Genomic DNA, 22,316 nt, shown 5'->3' with positions numbered 1-22,316 from the left:
TTTATTTTGTACTGATTAATTCTGTCTCATATCCTTCAAAACTATAACAGGCAAGAGAGGAATTCCACAGCGTCAGTCCGCTTGTTGATTGAGCCTGCTTCCTTCTATTATTTTACAGGAAGCCCTGGGACAATCAACTCACACAGTCAAAGTTCATCCCATTTTTCCCCTGATCACAGAATGAATAGAACAGTAAGGAACTAAGGACTGGCAAGTGAAAGAAAACATGATAGCTTTAAAAATGTTAATATTTTTGTGGATATGTCACTGTGTTCTTCTCCAAGGTAAGATACTATATTGACCAATCATATAGCTACTCAATACCGTGTTTTCCCGAAAATAAGACCCTGTTTTATATTTTTTTGAACCCTGAAATAAGTGCTTGGCCTTATTGCCATGCGCTCAAAAGCACGATTGGGCTTATTATGAGGGGATGTCTTATTTTGGGGGAAACAGGGTAGTAAGCCTCAAGAAGTTCTTTAATAATCAAGACTATAATTGCAGCCTTCATTGCATTCAATTAGAAAATCAACTTACAGAAATAGAGTAGTTGGTTAGCTTGCATAATTTTTTTTTCTGTGACGATACAATTAAAAAATATCTAATCTAACGTGTTTAGGTAAGGCTTCTTTTTGCGTGAGTCACTGGAGAGTTGTTGATGCTGCTGAGCTAGATGCAACTATGTTCTTTTTCAGCTTAAATCAGCTTAATAAATTTTCAAGAAATAAGCTAAAGCAGTTTCGTTGTATTCATGAATGGTCAAAAGAGTGGTTAGTTGTTGGAAATCTCTTGCTATTCATATTGTACTACAAATAGATTCTGAATCTTGATATTACAAATTGGCTCATTACACATAAGAAGACTGGAGTGAGGGGCGGAATGGCTTATTTATCACCAATAATATTTCATGTAACTTAATTGTTTAATCAATTAATTAAATTAATGTATAACATTTATAAATAAATAACATATATTGTTTAACAAATGATGGCTTACAGATAGAACCAAAAATGGACTTTATGTTCATATCTGATGCCTAAATTTCAGACAAATTATAATTCATAGTGAGGTATCTGCAAATACTTTTTCTTAGGCTGGTGCAGATACTGATATGTCTTTATATGTACCACGTCTTCCCTAGATAGCTGAGACAATAACTTTGAAACACTTCCTTATTATGTATCAAAGCTCAGCAAGAAATCACAAAGACAGAAGGACTGGAAGACCACTTGTCTTCAGCCTAGAACTGTCACTATTGCTGTTTCTGATTTCTTTCTTTCTAGCCTTAATATTGATGGTTTCACCTGAGAAATTGATTTAGTGGACAAAAAAGTAAAAAAGAACAAATGATACATATATTTCAGAAAACATAAATTAAGTATAGTATCTCTCAAATTATGCTCTATTCTCTAGAGTAAATATTCTTTTAAGGCTATTCTTAAGGGAGTTGATAAGCAAACCTTTTTTGTATCCTGACCTAGCTTCTATTCAACCTTTAATCCATTCCTGAAGTATCAGCTTTTGTCATTTGGACACTAATGATCTTATTATTCTCAAAATCAGGGAAACGTATCTTCCCAGCAAAGAAATCATAAATAACAATTATCTTAACTGAATCAAAGTTCAGTGACAAATTTCCTTTCACTGCAAAAGAAAGTTGTTTTAATAAATTAAAACAATAAATTTTATTTTCAAAAGCATCATACCAAAAATAATATTAAACAAGATACACATGTAGCATGTTTATTTATTGGATTTGTTAAGGCCTCCAATATCAAGAACACTCTGAGCAATGTGCAATATGTCATAGACATATATTAAAAGCATATTAAAAATCAAAACAACATTCCCCAAAAACTCCAGAGGGGTTCAACAATTGCCCTAGCTCCAACTCTGGTACCAAAGCCAGGTCTTAAGAGACTTTGGAAAAACAAGTAGGATGAACTCCATGTATATTTCTAGAGGGATGCTATTCCAGAGGACAGGGCTGCAACAGAAAAGGCAAATTAGATAAAAAAAGAAATGGAAAATCAGCTAGAGTGACAGATAAAAGGGACAACAATAGCATTTTAAAAACATGTGGGGGAAAATCAGAAATTGAGCAAACCATATGGGAAAGAGGTGTCAATATGGGAGTGACAATCCACACTGTTTATGGAAATCTTAGGGGAAGAGATATGTAACAAGCTTGAGTATGCCACATTGGATGAAGTTCTTTTCAAGATAATTGAAATATTTGTTGAAAGGACCAGAAATAAAGTACAGATCATGCCTCAATAGTCTGAAACAGAAGTACTAGTAGCTAATGAATGGGAATAAGTGGGCATTAATGCCTACTTATTCAAGATTTATGAGAGAGAAAATGAGTTTTTCTTAAAGTACATACAGTTATGAAAACCAGAACTTTCCTTCAAATGTCATCTAAGAACATTCTTGTTTTTCATTTTGCTTGTAGGTCCTGAGCCCAAGGAGAATAGCACTCTCTTTCTTCCCTCCTTGGCAGGTAGAGGACAGCTGCTCCTATTTATTATACTACATCATTTTCTTTTCAGTTTAGATCTATGTGAAAACTAAACAAAGTCTCATAACTGGATGGATAAGAATTAGCTTGAAATGTATTTTTTTCTCCATGAAATAAAACATTAATCTTCATATCTTCCTTTTTATTTTCAAAGCCTATTATACTAAGTTCCAAGCAAATTCTGTGACAGTGTTGATTTATTCCACAGTAATCAGTGTTTTCCTATGAATTTAAAAGATTCTAGCTTGGTTTATGAGAGAAAAGTGCATTTAGATTATTATCAAAGTAACTAAAAAAACTGTTAGATAGTTGGTAAGATATCTTCAGTCCTGTTCCAGGACTGTTTCCCACACTATTTTTCCCAGTTTTTCTCTGTGGAATATACACCATGTATACATGTGACACCCAACTATGTAAAAGTGGAACAAACGAAGGCAGCAATAAACAATGACAATAATACAAAACAGGAAATCAACATTAATTTATACATTTAAAAACTGCTTTTCCCTACCTTTAGGCAGCCTGCAACTTATTAATTAACATGCATATATTAAAAGAATTTTATATAATCTGTATGCAAGCAGTAACAAGGGAGATCAGAGCAGCAAAAAGAAGCTACTCTGAAAAGCAAAACAATCAGTTCTCAACAAATGAACCAGCAAACATGTGGAAAACTCTTAAAAATATCACTGGTTACGGCAAACCTTCTTTCCAAGCTGAAGGAAATAAACAGCTGGCAGATGACCTGAATGTGTTTTACTGCAGGTTTGAAAGGAAACTACAGCCACCTATCTTCACAACCCCCATATCAGACACACCAATAACAGCCAAGCCTCCTACAACTGACACCATCCCATTGGGTTCACAACTTCTAGCAATCACAGAAAAGGAAGTGCAAGACCTATTTCACAGACAAAAGCCAGGAAAAGCTCCAGGCCCAGACAAGATAACTCCTTCTTGCTTAAAAGTCTGTTCTGACCAATTGGCCCCATCTTTGCCTGTATTTTCAATAAATCGCTAGAGATGTGCTATGTTCCTTCTTGCTTCAAACGCTCTACTATCATCCCAGTGCAGAAGAAGCCCACTATCAAGGAACTGAATGACTACAGACCAGTTGCTCTAACATCTGTAGTCATGAAAACCTTGAAAGGCTAGTAGTGTCCCACTTGAAAACCATCACGGATCAGCTGTTAGACTCCTTGCAATTTGCATACCGAGCAAATAGATCAACAGATGATGCTGTTAATATGGCTCTGCACTACATCCTACAACATCTTACATCTCCAAAGATCTACGCAAGGGTCCTCTTTGTAGACTTTAGTTCAGCATTCAACACCATCATTCCAGACATTCTTCTAACTAAGCTAAACCAGCTAGTGGTACCTGAATACACTTCTAAGTGGATCATAAGTTTCTTAACAGACAGGAGCAGCAGGTGAAGCTAAGCAGAATCACATCAGATACCTGTACAATTACCACAGGGGCCCCACAAGGCTGTGTGCTCTCTCCACTTCTCTTCTCTCTGTATACCAATGACTGCATCTCAAACAATCCATCTGTTAAACTACTGAAGTTCGCAGATGACACAACAGTGATCCGTCTCATTCAAGACAATGTGAATCCGCATACAAGACCTAAAATGGACACCTAACATCAAAAACATCATCAAAAAAGCACAACAAAGAATGTTCTTTCTGCGCCAACTCAGAAAGTTCAATCTGCCCAATGAGCTGCTGATACAGTTCTACAGAGGAATTATTGAGTCTGTCATCTGCACCTCTATAACTGTCTGGTTTGGTTCTGCAACCCAACAAAACAGACACAGACTTCAGAGGATAATTAGAACTGCAGAAAAAACAACTACTACCAACCTGCCTTCAAATGAGGACCTGTATACTGCACGAATCAACAAGAGGGCTGTGAAAATATTTACAGACCTCTCACATCCTGGACATAAACTGTTTCAATTTCTATCCTCAAAACGATGCTATAGAGCACTGCACACCAGAACAACTAGACACAATAACAGTTTTTCCCCGAACGCCATCACTCTGCTAAACAAATAATTCTCTCAACGCTGTCAAACTAGTTATTAAGGCTGCATTACTATTAATCTCCTCATCATTCTCATCACCCATCTCCTCCCACTTATGACTGTAACCTTGTTGCTGGTATCCTTATGATTTATATTGACTGTTTCCTAATATGATTTGATTGTTTATTTGTTCCCTATGACTATCATTAAATGTTGTATCTTACGATTCTTGATGAATGTATCTTTTCTTTTATGTACACTGAGAGCATATGCACCAAGACAAATTCCTTGTGTGTCCAATCACACTTGGCCAATAAAGAATTCTATTCTATTCTATGTTGTTATTACTGTTATTATATATTACATCAGTGATTATCGGTGAACTGATCACTGAACACCTTTCTGTTTTGCAAAGCAAAAGTTGTTTAAGCATGCATCATCGAAAAGACTATTCCAAAAGCCTTTCGAAAACTACATAAAATAGCTGTTTTAACAGTTGCCATCCAACCGGAAAAGTACTCTACTTTCAGGGGAGAAGGAGGGGAAACAAATTTAATTAATTTTTAAACTATTTTTATTTATTCAAAGAAAACTTAAAATAAAAAACTAAAAGAAAATTTAAAAATACAAAATACAAAAAATACAAAGCATCTAAGGACATTAAAAAGGGACATTAAAAAAGAAAAAAAAAACCAACATACATACACATATTATCCCCCCTGGTTGAATACTGATTAATAAATTGCTACAATATTACTTCCCACACCTTGTGAAAGAAGTCCCCTCTCCATTTTTTTAAACTAGTAAATCTATTTGCAAACTATTCAACTGTCATCTATATGCTATATTAATGACAAAATAGTTAACAGGAAGAACAATAACAATGAAAAGAACAAGATTAGAGGTTTCCAAACTCTCTGTTAACAAAGTGTTACTGTGATCAATTCGTAGAAAATTTACCATGGCATCTTATCTATCCCAAATCATACCAAAAGTTAATAGTAATTAATCCTGGATCAAATATCACGTTTCTTTCTTGATACCATTTCTTATTGGTTATTGTCTAGATAAATATAATATATTCAATCTCCACAATTGGTCTATCTTCCCAGCAATGTCCAGATAAAAGTGGTTGGCAATTAAGAGTAATTAATCCATTCTCCAGTCTTCCCCAGTCCTCCAAGGAATACCAATTGACACTTCTCCATGTCAGGTTTCTGCTATTGAGAACAAATGCAGATTTAAAGTTCAGAGATATGTATAGAATCAACTCAGTTAGTTCTCTGTCTGTACAGTCAATATCTCTTTGATTTGCAGCTTTCAAATCAGATTTCTCCAAAGACTCCGCATATTTTCTATGAGCATTATTATCTCATCAAACTTTTTAAAAAAGTTTTCAATTAAAAGTTGCATGTTGCCAAAAGATCTTTTCTCAAATTTTAGCCATTGCTTGTCTGTAATGTAGTATATTGTTGCTTTATGAAGCTTAACCAGAGAATAAAGAAGATGAAGCAGAAGAAAGCAGGAAAGGTATTTTCTGAATATTTCGATCCAAGATTAAAATAAAAATAAAATAAAAAACACACCAAGTATTTTGTAAATTAAAAAGATGACAAAAACCTGGTGGTGAGAATCCAATATTAATATAAATCAAATGGAAGCACTTCACCTTCGACACACACTCCCTGTTAAAGTTAAAGATTTAGAACAATAGCATAAATCAAAGGAAAAAGAAAGAGAACAGCTAAACTTCAACAGGGGGGTTGAAACAAATCAGCATTCAGCAGGTCTACTGTACTTTTAAAGACAAAAAGCAAGGCAAATTTCAAAAGTGAAATTAAGACCCAGGGACACTTAAAACTCCCCCAAAATGCCTACAGAAAGTGGGATGCCCATGACTTTTCGACAGCTCCCAGAGGGAGTTTCAAAACTTCCCTTCCCCGAAGTTGTCTTGGGTCATTCCTAAGTGTTCCCATTGACATCTAGGGAGCAGCACTGCCAGTGAGCCAGCTTAGGCAGCAAAATCAGCAGATCATTGGGAGGAGAGAAATATTTCCTTGCCATTCAGCAGCCATCTTGGTGAGGAGTCCAAAAATTTACTTAATTATTTAATTAATTAATTGATGTTCGCTTGTCTCTAAATTATTTTCCAATATGTTGTCTCTGTGAATGTATTTGTGTGTGACAGACAACACTGTAGAAAAAATGTAATTACATGTAGTTTAACATAATTGAACAAGGTTCAAAATCTTCAGTTAAGTTTATCTGCCTTGGTTAGGTATTCCTACTGAATCGTGGAACTAAAAGGGAATCATTCCCATGCAGATTCAGTTCCAGCTGAAGAGTAAGAGTTATTACAGCAGCCCAACACACTTATTCCCCAAAGTTGCACCTCCATAGACAATGGTTTAAATAAAGGAAGGATTTACTTTATCTTTGTTTCACATATAAACAAAGAGATATTTGTTTTATTCAACTGCATCCTCTTTTTCCAAGTATCCACAGGTACATTTAAACTGATGATTCTCACAAAAGATTTCCAGAATGAAAAACCAGATTTTCCTACTACCCCTTATCCTACAGAAGAAAGATCAGCAGCATTAACAGTGGCAGCATTAAGTAAGTAAACATGGTGGCATAAGTTTTGTTTTGTTTAGAAATATTAATGGAAATAGTTTAATATTATTGACATTGATTTGATTTATTTGATTCTTCCCCTGTAAAGCTTTCACCTATCAGTTTTTGTCCTATTTTCAGGTACACAAATAAATCTTACGTGAGGAAGTTTCTATTAAACCATTAGATCTCATGAGGTATAAGGCAATAAAACCTTAACACTGATTCCTGGGACAAATTACAATTCAATGTAGATCTCCAGTTTCATTTAGCTCACACTGTTAAGTTCTGTACCCATCTCTATTATTGCTTAGTTTTGAGCATGAGAACTCAGAAGGTGAGCATGTTAAAACTGAATTCTCTCCCCTCCCTTTTGAGCAATCATAACAATGTTTGTTAGGGCAGAATTGTTGAGCAGGTCACCTTTGGTTATGTTCCTCTTGGGGGAGGCAGTATTGGTAACCATTGACATTGTTAGTATCTAATGATATACAATAGAAAAGTTATTATGGATGTTTTCCATTCCCACTTAGGTATCATCATCTTCATTGTTATTTTGGTGGTGACTGTAATAATCCTTGTCAGCATGGTCAGCATAAAATTCAATTGCCATCACTGCAAAAAGGTAACAGGTATGTAGTAGTGATCAATGCTGTAGCAGTATCATCCATGTTAATAGGTCATATTTGATTGCTAATTTCATTTTAACTAGTTAAATTCATATTAAAATTATTGACAACACCCTTGTTTTTCTAATTGCTTCCTTGACTCTATAGATACTCATCTTAGTATTTGTTTTATGTTTCTTCCTTCCTATTATTTCTGGTATCAAATCAGTTAAAAGTAGAATGGAAAATTCTAATATGCTCTGTTTCTGATTCAAAATCCTTCATGAAAATCTGCCTCCAATATGTATTTGAGAGCACTGTTATATACTATAACAGAATTTTGAAAAATTGATACTTGCTTTTGTAAATATTCCCTTTTGGTTGAAGGGAAAGGAGGAGGAATCTTGGCTTCAGTGACTGACAATGTGTCCTCAAATCAGAGTGATCATTGATATCCATATTTTGTTTAATCAGAGTGTCTTGGGGGCAAAATAAAAAGCAAGATACAGAATACTTCATTCAGCTATTTTATTTCATTAACTTTCTCTACGTCCACGGTCTCTTAGGCATTCAATCACAGTTGATTTCTTGACAGAGTCATCAAAGAGAGCTGTGAACCTCTGTGGAAAATTTCAAGACTAGTACAGTGCTAGTGCCATTATGACTGTATGACTGTAACCTTGTTGCTGGTATCCCTACGATTTATATTAACTGTTTCCTAATATTATTTGATTGCTTATTTGTTCCCTATGGCTATCATTAAGTGTTGTACCTTATGATTCTTCTTCTTCTTCTTCTTCTTCTTCTTCTTCTTCTTCTTCTTCTTCTTCTTCTTCTTCTTCTTCTTCTTCTTCTTATTATTATTATTATTATTATTATTATTATTATTATTATTATTATTCAAATTTCTATACTGCCCTTCTCCTTTCAGACTCAGGGCGGTGAACAGCCAAAATAAAACATTTATACATAAAGTACGATTAAAAATAGATTTAAAATAATTAAATTTGGCCCATAGTTTAAAATTTATCAATTTAAAATCCATATCAAAATTTAAAATTTTAAAGAGCCTTGGTAGTACAGTGGTTTAATGCACCCTGTAATTAACACAGCTGCCTGCAATTTCTGCAGGTTCGAATCTTACCAGGCTCAAGGTTGACTCAGCCTTCCATCCTTTCTAAGGTAGGTTAAATGAGGACCCAGTTTGTGGGGGCAATAAGCTGACTTTGTATAAATATACAAAAGTATGAAGGCTATTGCTTAACGCATTGTAAGCTGCCCTGAGTCTCCGGAGAAGGGCGGCATATAAATCAAATTAAAAAAAAAAAAAATCAACCATAAAATCATAAAATCAAGAGAGACCGGCTAACTGAAAGAGATGAGTTTTTAGGGCCCGACGAAAAGTCCGGAGGTCGGAAATCACTCGTACCTCTGGGGGTAGATTGTTTCAAAGGGTAGGTGCCACCACAGAGAAGGCTCTCCTCCTGGGGGTCGCCAGCCGGCATTGTCTAGCCGACGGCACCCTGAGGAGGCCCTCTCTGTGGGAGCGAACTGGCCGGTGGGAGGCTATTGGTGGCAGAAGGCGGTCCCGTAAGTACCCTGGTCCTAAGCCATGGAGCGCTTTAAAGGTGATCACCAACACCTTGAAGCGCACCCAGAAGTCCACCGGAAGCCAATGCAGCTCGCGCAGGAGAGGAGTCACATGGGAGCGCCCCATTGCTCCCATAATCCCCCACGCAGCCGCATTCTGCACCAGCTGGAGCCTCCGGGTGTATCCCAAGGGGAGCCCCATGTAGAGAGTGTTACAATAGTCCAGACGAGAGGTGACGAGTGCTTGAGTGACTGTGCGTAGAGAGTCCCGATTCAGAAAGGGGCGCAACTGGCGTATCAGGCGAACCTGATAAAAAGCCCCCCTGGCCACGGCCGTCATATGCCCTTCTAAAGACAGCCGTGCATCCAGGAGGACGCCCAAGTTGCGGGCCCCTTCCGTGGGGGCCAGTGATTCACCCCCAATAACCAGCGATGGTGTCAGCTGGCTATACCGGGACGCCGGCAGCCACAGCCACAGCCACTCGGTCTTGGAAGGGTTGAGTCGAAGCCTGTTTCTCCCCATCCAGACCCGCACGGCCTCCAGGCACTGGGACATCACTTCCAAGGCATCGTTGGGATGGTCTGGGGTGGAGATGTACAGCTGAGTATCATCAGCGTACTGATGGAACTCCACCCCAAAACCACAGATGATCTCACCCAGTGGCTTCACATAAATGAACATAAACATGGCGCTCCCATGTAACACCGCTCCTGCGCGAGCTGCACTGGCTCCCGGTGGTCTTCCGGGTGCGCTTCAAGGTGTTGGTTATCACCTTTAAAGCGCTCCATGGCATAGGGCCTAGCTATCTTCGAGACCGCCTGCTGCTACCGACGACCTCCCATCGTCCCGTGCGCTCCCACAGAGAGGGCCTCCTCAGGGTGCCATCAGCCAATCAATGTAGGCTGGTGACCCCCAGGGGGAGGGCCTTCTCTGTGGGGGCTCCCACCCTCTGGAATCAGTTGCCCCCGGAGATAAGAAGAATCCATGACCTCAATGCCTTCCGTCGTTCCCTGAAAACCCATCTTTTTCAGCAAGCCGGGTTGGCTTAAGAAGAAATTTTTAAATTCTTTTAATTAGTTTGTGATTCTTAACTTTCAGGCCAAAATTTATATATATTTTTAAATGTTTTAATATTTGTATTCTATGTTTTTTATCTTGGCTGTACACTGCCCTGAGTCCTCAGGGAGAAGGGCGGTATATAAATTGGAAATTAAATTAAATTAAATTAAATTAAATTAAATTAAATTAAATTAAATTAAATTAAATTAAATTAAATAATTAAATTAAATTAAATTAATTAAATTAAATTAAATTAAATTAAATTAAATTAAATTAAATTAAATTAAATTAAATTAAATTAAATTAAATTAAATTAAATTAAATTAAATGTTGAACAGGAGGGGCGAGAGGACCGACCCTTGTGGCACCCCACAAACAAGGCGCCTCGGGGTCGACCGCTGCCCCCGTCAACACGGATTGCGACCGGTCGGAGAGATAGGAGGAGAACCACTGCAAAACGGTGCCCCCCACTCCCAGTTCCTCCAGCCGGCGCAACATGATACCATGGTCGATGGTATCAAAAGCCGCTGAGAGGTCTAACAGGACCAGGATAGAGGAGTAACCCCTATATGACCAATATATCTTTTCTTTTATGTACACTGAGAGCGTATGCACCAAGACAAATTCCTTGTGTGTCCAATCACACTTGGCCAATAAAGAATTCTATTCTATTCTATTCTATTCTATTCTATTCTATTCTATTCTATTCTATTCTATTCTATTCTATTCTATTCTATTCTATTCTGTTTAATGCCTTGCATATAGACTATTGTAATATACTGTAGGTTGAGCTGCTCTTGAAGATCACTTGAAAGCTGCAGCTGATCCAAAAGCCAAAGATGCAGGCAATTATGGGCACATTTTAGTATGCCCATGTAATACTTCTGCTGATCACTAGTAAGCTTCAAGGTGCAATTCAAGATTTTGGTTGTGACCCATAAAATTATTTATAGCAGGGGTCCTCAACCCCCAGGCCATGGACTGGTACTGGTACATGGCCTGTTAGGAACTGGGCCATGCAAGTGAGTGAAGCTTCATCTGTGCATGTGTGGGATTGAGGTAGTGCACAAAACCATTTTCCCCTCCTCCACCACCACTAGTGCATGGAAAAATTATTTTCCCGGAAACCAGTCCATGGTACAAAAAAGGTTGGGGGCCTCTGCTTTATAGCATAGGGCCTGACTAACTGAGGGATCATCCATTTTGCCCATGGGTGATCATTGTTTCTTTGCCCATTGTTTCTGACCAACAAGTAATATTTGACACTGCCTACAATCCAGGTCCCATCTTTAAAATTCTATCATTTGATGGGACATAGACAGCATGCCTCTTCAACATAATATTTATCCTCAGGAATAGTATCCCCCTGGAAGGTTCAAGTTGCCCTGACCATACCATTCTTTAAACAGACCTTTTATATATGAATGGTATCCTTATCAAAACTTTCCTCACTAGGGAATTGCCTAGTGGATATTTGTGTATCCATCTGTTCCACTGAGATTTTTTTTACACTATAACTCCATGAGCATTTTGCATATAATGGGTTGGGCTTTCCTTTGAAAATCTGAAGCCCATCCAATCTTTGAGTTACACTGGATCTGGACCTGGCAGCTTCCATTCCCTTTTAGCTAGTGCCTGCACAGTCTAGGTCGGTTGAAAAGGATGTGGGCAAGTGGGGATGGGTGTGTGAGAAAACAAATGTACATTGTAATCAATAACATTTTACTGTAACTTTAAATTAGGAAACTTATGTGGCTCAGTGCTCATATGAAAGTGATTTAATGTGTTCCTACTTATTTCCCACCTGTATGTATGCTTTAGCCATATTTATCAGGAAAATGCAGGTAGGAAGCAAGACTGCTGTGAGATCTCCACGGCTTGACAGGCAAGCTGTGTGTGAGTGAATAATCCAAAACTGTGCATGTGTTTGTGCAGTATACTCTTTCCTGGCCCCTCATAACATAATAGATGGGGAATCTATTTATCATCCAGTTCCAAACACCTATTGGTACTTGTGAACATTGCCTGAATTTGATGAAGAGCTGGATTAGAAAGAATAAATTGAGACAATACAATCCAGAAAAGATGGAGGAGCTGTTGTTAAACAGAAGTGTTTATTTGTACATATCTTTAATTTCTAATATAAAATGGTAACATATTTTTCTTTTCTTGTCAGATAAACAAAAACTTCAACAATCTATAGTATCATACAGGTACATCTCTTAATAATGTCTTCTTTCTGATTAAAAGACAATTCTTTATTATGATGTTAACTCGGATAAATTGTATTGTCATTTTTTTCCCTAAATTCAGTTCTGTCCCACCCTGAATAATGCAGTGTTTCTAATACTTACTTTACTTTATTGATTAGCCCTTGGGCTATATCAAAGTGCAGAGTTCCAGACACAAATTATTACTAAAATCTGATAAAAATAATTTAAAATGGAATTAGATAAAATATAATTTAAAATGAAATTGGAATAAAATGTGATTTAAAATGAAATTTATTTATTTATTTATTTATTTATTTTATTAGATTTCTATACCGCCCTACTCCCGAAGGACTCAGGGCAGTGCACAGCCAAACAATAAAAACACATACATACAAAATTTAAAATAGAATAAAATCAAATTAAATAATTTTGGCCCCGGCAAATTTAAAACCCCAAACTTTTAAAACCAATTTAAAATTGAATATATAAAATACTAAAAGATATTTAAAATTTTAAAAATCTTTTATAAAAGAGGGGGAAAATTAGGCCAGGCCGGCCTGGTGAAATAGTAAGGTCTTTAAGGCATGGCGGAAGGTGCGCAGATCCGGGATCCTCCGTATCTCTGGGGGGAGCTGGTTCCAGATAGTAGGTGCCCCCACAGAGAAGGCTCTCCCCCTGGGGGCCGCCAGTCGGCATTGTTTGGCTGACGGCACCTGGAGGAGCCCCTCTCTATGGGAGCGTACCGGCCGGTGGGAGGCTATTGGTGGTAGTAGGCGGTCCCGCAAGTACCCAGGTCCTAAGCCATGGAGCGCTTTAAAGGTGGTAACCAGAACCTTGAAGCGCACCCGGAAGACCACCGGGAGCCAGTGCAGCTCGCGCAGGAGGGGTGTTACATGGGAACGCCATGTCGCTCCCATTACCACCCGCGCGGCCGCACTCTGCGCCAGTTGGAGCCTCCGGGTGCTCCTCAAGGGGAGCCCCATGTAGAGAGCGTTGCAATAGTCCAGGCGGGAGGTGACAAGGGCATGAGTGACCGTGCGTAATGAGTCCCGATCCAGAAAGGGACGCAACTGGCGAATCAGGCGAACCTGATGAAAAATCCTCCCGGTCACGGCCGTCAAGTGCTCTTCTAAAGACAGCCGTGAATCCAGGAGGACGCCCAAGTTGTGAGCCCTCTCCGTGGGGGCCAATGATTCGCCCCCAATAGTCAGTGATGGCGTCAACTGACTATATCGGGACGTCGGAAACCACAGCCACTCGGTCTTGGATGGGTTGAGCCTGAGCCTGTTCCTCCCCATCCAGATCCGTACGGCCTCCAGGCACCGGGACATCACTTCAAGGGCATCGTTGGGGTGATCCGGGGTGGAGATGTACAGCTGGGTGTCGTCAGCATACTGATGGTACTCCACCCCGAAACCACGGATGATCTCGCCCAGCGGCTTCACATAAATGTTGAACAGGAGAGGCGAGAGGACCAACCCTTGCGGCACCCCACATATGAGGGGCCTCGGGGTCGACCTCTGTCCCCCTGTCAACACAGACTGCGACCGGTCAGAGAGAAAGGAGGAGAACCACCGCAACACAGTGCCTCCCACCCCCAACTCTTCCAACCGGTGCAGCATGATACCATGGTCGATGGTATCAAAAGCCGCTGAGAGATCTAACAGGACCAGGACAGAGGAGCATCCCCTGTCCCAAGCCCTCCAGAGATCATCAACCAACGCGACCAATGCCATTTCCGTGCTGTACCCGGGCCTGAAGCCCGACTGGAACGGATCCAGATACGTGGTTTCATCCAGGTGCTGGGTGAGCTGTTGCGCGACCACACTCTCAACAACCTTTGCAACAAAGCGGAGACCGGACCATTAATTTACCAACATTGCTGGGTCCAGGGAAGGCTTCTTGAGGAGAGGCCTCACCACCGCCTCATTCTCAAGACCTGCCCCTGTCTCTCCCCCTGAGACTACCCAGTCGGAGTCCAAATCTTCCTGAATCTGAGTGATTTTGTCATACAGATACTGAACAAAATCCTCGGCTCTACCCTCCAAGGGGTCCTCCCACGCTTCCTGGTGGAGCAGGGAGCGGGTCACCCTAAAGAGGGCGGCCGGGCAATTATCTGATGACGCAATAAGAGCAGCAAAATAACTACATTTCGCTGCTTTTATCGCCACTAAGTAATTCCTAATGTGGGATCTTACTAGTGTCCGGTCAGATTCAGAAAGACTGGCCCTCCAACTACTCTCTAGGCGTCTTTTCCGGCACTTTAGCTCCCTCAGCTCCTCGGTAAACCAAGGAGCCAATTGAGATCAGCGCCGGGTCAGAGGCCGCAAAGGCACGACCCGATCCAGAGCACCAGCAGCCGCCCTATCCCAGGCGGCTACCAGGTCTCCAGTCGAGGCGTGTGCCAGAACCTCAGGAAATGGCCCAAGCTCCGTCTGGAATCTGTCAGGTTCCATCAGGCGCCTGGGGCGGAACCATCTTACCGGCTCCGCCTCCCTGTGGCGGGGTGCAGCGGTTCGAAAGTCGAGACGAAGGAGAGAGTGATCCGACCATGACACGGGTTCAATAACTATATCCCCTATATCAAGATCCCTCAACCACTGTCCAGAGACAAAAACTAGATCCAGCGTGTTTCCCCCTGTGTGGGTAGGGCCATGAATTAACTGGGTCAGGTGCATAGCTGGAAGCCATGAACTCCCGAGCCATCTCCGACGTCTCACCCACGGACGGCAGGTTGAGATCCCCCATGACCATAAGCCTAGGGGTATCAACCGCCACCGCGGCGATGACGTTGAGTAGCTCGGGCAGGGCTGTTGCCACGTGGCAGGGAGCCAGGTACGTGATCAGCAAACCCATCTGAACCCCATGACCCCATTTCACAAAAAGGGATTCACAGCCGGCCGTCTGAGGAACAGTGGCCTCCCTCGGTCTCAGACCTTCTTTAATAATAACCGCTACCCCCCCCGCCCCTCCCCTGTGACCTTGGCTGATGGAATGCTTGGAAACCTGGCGGGCACATTTCAATGAGGGGAACCCCCCCTCCTGGCCCAACCAGGTCTCCGTAATACCTGCCAGGTCCGCACCCCCTTCCTGAACAAGATCACAGATGAGGGGGGCTTTATTTACTACGGACCTGGCATTGTACAGCATCAGCCAAAGGCCTGGGTCCTGAGGGTCTATGCAACCTGAGGAGCGAGTGGAGCCTTGGGGGCCGGAGCATGCCACCGCTCGTAGACAGCGAGTGCGCACTCCCCTAACAGGATATGGCCCCCTGCTCCCGCCATATCTACCCCTCCCACCTACAGTACTGATGTTCAAAAAGCTATCCGGACAAGCTCTAACCCCCCCCCTCGATCCCGGGTCCCCCACCCCCCATGCCGCGCTTCACTGCCAGACCCTCCCCTCCCCCTTGTGGGTTATCCCCCATACCCACAGCCCGAATTCCAATCTGACCCTCCCCCTCCCTGGGACCCCTTAAAAATTTGACTAAAAATTTCATTAGAAAACCCCTCAATCCCCTCGTTTTCACATGCCACCTCTCTGGGTCCCAAAACCCTTCCTTGAGGTGGGCCCTCGATAGTGAGGAAGGCCACATCTGCGAGAAGGGGGAATCTCGCAGCGCAAGAAGATCTGCAGTCGTATACATCTCCAAAATGCAGCGATGGAGGCCCAAAGCTCAGACAGGGGGCTTCACAAAAGATGTAACACAGCCATTTATTCATCGATGTGCTGTTGGTATCTCAACTGTCCTCCCACAACAGCAGGAGGGTCCTAATTATCTCCTCCAATGGGGGCGACCTCTGGCCCGCCCTCTCACGGCGGAACCCCACGGGGCCGTAGATTGAAAAAGTTCTCCCACAGACAAGAGTCATGATATAATAGAGGACCCCTCAACAGTTGCATCAGTTTGGCTGACCATGGTCGGAAGAAAGATTTATCAGTCTATCAGTCAGTCTATGAGTCATGCCAGGGGCGAAGATGGAAAATCCTTGGCAAAGTCTTATACTCAAGATCATATTCGAGTAAGTCCCGATGAAAAAGGGAAAGAAGGGAAGGGGAAGAAGGAAGAGGGGAAGAAAAGGGGGGGAGAGAGAAAATTCCCTCAATTAGGGCAAATAATAAGCCCATTTAGGTGGACACAGTACCCGGGAGGGGGAGGAGAAAAGGGCTGGTATCTATGTGACGGAAAACTCCTCCGTCGCCCCCCAGCCCTACATTCCTCAGATAGTTCAGTTCTTCCGGGATAACAAATCCAAACCCCAGCCTCCATTGGATGTCACAGGGGGCCTCCAGGTCCTCAACAGCCACCAAGATATCCCGGGAGGGGGGTCTTTCTTCTCCGGTCCTAGACCCGTTATGCTCCTCTCAGTTTTCACCCTCTAGCAAGCCCCCCTTCTCCGGCAATAGGGCCTGAGAACAGCTCTAGTACTTCCATAGGGTGTGCCATGGCCCAGTTTAATGTTGGGGCTGGCCTCACCACCCCCGCTGATATCCACGCCACCATTCCCGGATTCCAGGGGCCGCTGAGGAAGTTCCTGAGTGAATTTCAGCAGGCTGCCACCACTCGCTGCCCCACAGCCATACTTCCCCCTTCACCTTGCCACTATCGCTGCCAACGACTGCCGCCGAACAAACCACCATAGCACCACTTTCGGCGGCATTGGAACAGCGCGGCCAACTTCTTCGCCAGCGCCTCTAGGCATGTCCAGGGGTAAGGGAGATCTCAAAAACCCTCGCCCCGACCTCTGCTGACTGACCCCGCCGCCGCCAGCAAGTCACATCTCCATATCTCCGCTCTCCGCTCTCAGCTCTCTGCTCTCCGCTCAGCTTGGCTCCGCTCTCCGCTCTCCGCTCTCCCTTTTCCTTCCCAGCAGCGCTGCCGCTCTCCACTCTCCACTCGGCTCTCGGCGGCATCGGCGGAGTCGGAGCAGCACTGCCACACTCTCCCTCGCCGCCTCCGACTCCAGGGGCATCCAGGGGTGAGGAAGATCGCAAAACCCTCGCCCCGAAGCCATCCGACCGAATCAGGGGTCACTGATGGTTGAGCTCCCCTGCAGCACCCCCTCGAGCCCCAGAAAGTCCTCCATCCAGCCGCAGCACCTCACCTCACGACCGCCATCTTGCGCATGCTCAGAAGGTTGGAATAAAATACAGTTTAAAATGATAGCTTTGACAAGCCTCACCAATCAAACCACAAGGTGCAAACACATATTGCCAATAAAATCTTATACAAACAATTTAAAATAAGAGTAAGGTAAAATACAATAGTTATAGGATAAAATACAATATAATTTAATACATAAATATATAAAATAGAATAAAATGACATAAGATTATATTTCGGTATCACCCTTACAATCTACCCCAATCAGTCCCACGTATGCAGATCTCAACCGAACCATTTTGTTTAAGTACTGTGCTGTATTAAATGTTATTTTCAGGTTCTGGCCGCACAAAAAAATAAGTTGTTTTGATATGGGGATCCCAATGGGTCATTTGTTTGGTATATGGACCAAGGTACCTGTCTCTACCCCCTTATACAAGCAACAGTCAAATAGGATGTGAGCTAGGTCTTCTACCTCTGCCGCTCCGCAAATGCAGAGATGCTCATTGTAGGGTATAGAATGGAATCTCCCATATCTGACGTTTCTAATACAAATTTAATTTTTCCCCTTGAGATTGGACAATTTTATCTTTTAAACCAATCTATTTATCTTAGCAGTAAATAAATAAAACTATCATGAAACATTTGATATTGGGGATATTTGTTCACTGAGAAAATTGTTTTACCTAAAATACAGATTTTGGGATTATTCTCTTACAAAAATGGATTGCTGATATTTTTTTTCCTGAAATTGTTTTCATTGTAACCACTAGTGAGATGTGACCCATTTTCAGACTCAGTATTTGTGTGTGTGTGTGTGTTCTTCCACCATACCATATTTAGATCTATTCCTTTTTGGTTCTGGAAAGTTATCATGCTGACCAATTGGCAGAATCCTGAACCCATTGGCAATTTTCTTTCCAACATTCTGTTGAAAATAGAAACTGTTGGAATAAAAAGCTTTCTACTATCTTCGATTGATTGTTATGGAACTTTTTATATTCATTACTTCTAGCATTTTACTGGATCTCGTTTTCCTCAAATTATTAGAGAAATAATCATTTTTAATTAGCATCTCAAATGGCCTGATAGGTAGCATTGACCTTTAAGGTTATCATGCCTTGCAGTTTTGATATTTGAAAAGGGTCTAGGACAATTCATCATGGCTGACTCACCCCTGCTGACTCACTGCAGCCATCTGGCGGGACTGGTACTACTGATTTCAGCAGAGTCACTGGCCCTCGCAGTGGGTGTGCCAGGAAAAAATGGCAGCAGCAGGCCTCCTCTCACAATGCCCTCAGCCTGGATCTATGCACGGACTACCTGGGAGTGCCAAACTTGCTCCAAAGCGTGGCCAATATACTGTAGCGTATGCCTTGGCCAACAAGCCACTGGGAATCTACGCTTCAGCTCAGCCCAGCTTTAAGGACTACTAACTTGAGAAGGTTCAAACCTAAAGCAAGGCAATGCCTGCAACAATTAACTTGTCTCTTTCTTGAGTTGTTCCATGGCGAGTTGACTGCGGCGAGCCGGGTTGAGTCAGCTGAGTTGAGATGGCCAGACGTGTCAGCCAGAATGAGTCAACTGGGGTGAATTGTCTCTGCAAAAGCAGATGGGTGCCTGAAGTTGTGTGAGATCATGGCCCCCAGAGGCTTCCAGTCTCCAAGTGAAAAGTGTTTGCATGCTAACGGGATGCTTGAAGCAACGCTGCAAATGCTTTTCTGTGTCGACAATGGAAGTCTTTGGAAGAGGCTGCCCACCACTCCAGAAGTGGTGGGCAGCTCGGTGAGTCAGAGAAGCCGAACAGGGAATGCTCGTCTTGTTCTCCCTCTGCTCTCATCGCTCCGCTTTTGGAGCTTGGGAGCAGGCAAAGAGGCTTGAGAGGAGACAGCTCGCTAGATCTTTGCAAGATAAGTGAGTCTTCATAGGCAGACCTAGCATGACAGGATGGGGTGGGGGAAGCAACTGTGGGGAGCATGAGATATCTCAGTGGGTCAGGGGAAGCCTTGGGTGGTCTTAAGCAGGTGGCCTGTTCCATCACTAGGCTGCCCATGGCCTTCCCCACCGTGAAATGCCTCATGTGCACTTAGCGACCCGCACATTCAATTAGCGAATGTGTGGGCGAAAGCAGGGAGTGTTCGTGGTCAAGTTATGCAATTCACTCCTATGAATCCTCTGGTTATGAATGTAATTGGCAGGCTCCATTGCATTCATAACTCAAGGAGTGTAGTCCTACATTCATCAACCTTACTTATCATAGGACTTTTTTAATCAAAGAAAATTGTTAGACTGTCCTATAGGACATTGCTGTCCAGACTGCTAGAGGATTTACAAAAAAATCTCCATTAATTGTTTTCAATTTAGAGAGTCCATATAATTTGGCAAACTGTCAATATGGATTTATTCACACCAAATTGAGGAGGGCATTCACACTAGCACATCTTGATGTGATGCCCTGAGCATATTTGCAGAGCTGATGTACAAGCATTCTTTATTCTGAATCCTTGTGGCTCTTGAGAGGGGCGTCAATTAGCCACGTCCTAATATACTGCCAAAATTTGCCTATTTCTCACTTGTCATGCTGATTCTTCTATTTTTATCCAGGCAGATTTCCTTTTTTCTCTCTCTCTCTACTGTCCAATATAGAACATAAAATAACACTTCAGTTTGTGAAAATTTGCTATTTTGTTTATCTGTTTGGCAGTTAGAGAATGTTATCTATATCTTGATTTTATTTTGTGCTGAACTGTATTATTTTTGGTTGTTCATTTATTGTAATAAAAAATTAGAAAATAGTTGGCAGTTCAACAGAAACAACTGCTTTTCAGTTGAGGATTGTCCATCCCCCCCACCAATCTATCCTTAAACCAAGGCCAAAAGCAGATTTAGGGTTCAGAAGTATTGTAAGGGACATTCCTCTGGGGTTGCAGGGGAGATACTAGAATTGTACCATGCTTTGGATTCGATTTCAAAAAGGGACTGAGGGGAGCTGTTTGACCTAATGAAAAGATGTGACAATGTTAAAGAGTAGCAGACAGATGCTGTAACTGTACACAATCAATCCAAAGTGCTGCTGCACAATTACACAATTGCTGCACAATTCAAGGAGATAGATCTCTCTCAAATCAGTAGAGAAAAATAAGATTTTGGCCCAAATCTCCTTGACCTGGTCTGAAAGCAGTTTGTTTCTGGAGCCAGAATATTTTTGTTCCAGGCATTCTAATTATTTCTTATTTACATGTGTAGTCATTTTTTCCCAAACTATGCTGAAAAGCCTACTTAAAAAAACATAAGTGAAAGTAGTTAATCCTGCAGGAAGTAAAATATGCATGTATGTACATTATATGCAAAACAGTCTTGTCTCCTGGCAACTACATGGATAAATTCATGCAGTTTTCTTAGCAACATTTTTCAGAAGTAGTTTGTCCTAGCTTTCTTCCTAGGTCTGGCAGAGTAACTGGTCAAAAATCCCCCAGCTTGGTACATATCCAAGGCAGGATTAGAACTCACAATCTCATGGTTTCTACTCTGGTCCCTTTAACCACCATGTAATTCATAATCTGCCCCATCATATTTTTTGTTTTAAAACTAAATCATTTTTCTAAATTTTGGGTCAAGCTTCTTGAGCCAAACACTGTCAACATTTCAGAAAGACAGAAGACCTATTTTCATTACTTTGTGATATTAATATAGTACCTATGCTTAATATAGTATCTATGCTATATGAGTTTGTTCTTTTTAAATACTATCATATTGTGGCAGAATGATATTAAAACAAAAGGATGTATTGTATATAATTCCTAGTTTATTGGGATGGTTCCTTCTTAGAATATATATTTTACATATTTTCTCATGAAAAACAGAGAAGTAATATCTGCATTTTTGTTTCTTTGGTAGCTGTTCGGATGCTGATACTACAGTTGGCAATAAGAATGTTTTGTTGGTCTCCATGAAGACTTAAATGCGACCAGCAGCAAAAGTAAGAGGATGGGGACATGGATCCAAATATTGTTCAAGTGTTCCTCTTTTGTTCAAGTATTCAGAGAAATGTTAGACTGGCAAAATTTAATGCAGCATAAATATCTGAGGAATATTTAGTGTTCTCAGTTAATAATTACTTAGACCAGAAGTCTACTAATTTTGCCTTTGTTTTGTTTTTCTAGATCTTGTGAAGGTAATTACTCATGAAGAATAGGAGGAACTAAACACTAAACATTTCATTTTTATTGTATACGTTCATGCAGAGAGAATTCAGCAAAGCATTAAGAAGTTACCATTTGGAATATAACTATCTGAATTGCATTATAATCAGGTTTCATACAGTATTTGAATGCAAAAAGGTAGTTTGGATCTGGGGGGCCCCACAAATATAACTTGTATTTGTAATTGTTTAAATAGACAGACCTTCCTATAGAACAGGGCTGTCAAACTCCCAGCCTGCGGGCCGGATGCGTCATGCGTTGGCCATGCCAATGCCCAGTTTAGTAAAGGGGAAAAAAGTCCTGATACGTCATGTGACACCACTGTGATGACATGAGTTTTGACACCCCTGCAATAGGATTACATGTT

At 41.6% G+C, this 22,316-nt stretch overlaps 1 protein-coding gene across 1 annotated transcript; it reads left to right on the top strand.

Annotated features, from left to right (window-relative positions):
- The first annotated feature begins 226 nt into the window (after window positions 1–226).
- On the top strand, window positions 227–21,945 carry ECSCR (endothelial cell surface expressed chemotaxis and apoptosis regulator). The gene is made up of 7 exons (XM_070939148.1): window positions 227–284; window positions 2,456–2,503; window positions 7,053–7,175; window positions 7,706–7,804; window positions 12,607–12,643; window positions 21,645–21,726; window positions 21,911–21,945. Exons 1-6 carry the CDS (start codon window positions 227–229, stop codon window positions 21,706–21,708), a joined length of 429 nt encoding a protein of 142 aa, XP_070795249.1. The 3' UTR covers window positions 21,709–21,726; window positions 21,911–21,945.
- Window positions 21,946–22,316: the final 371 nt, after the last annotated feature.

The sequence above is a fragment of the Pituophis catenifer genome, unplaced genomic scaffold (assembly GCF_029215685.1).
Source record: "Pituophis catenifer annectens isolate HBS135680 unplaced genomic scaffold, rPitCat1.0.hap2 SCAF_3, whole genome shotgun sequence".
In the NCBI taxonomy this organism is placed as follows: Eukaryota; Metazoa; Chordata; class Lepidosauria; order Squamata; family Colubridae; genus Pituophis; species Pituophis catenifer.
Note: the sequence above shows the minus strand (reverse complement) of the source record. Positions and strands in the feature narration are given on the sequence as shown.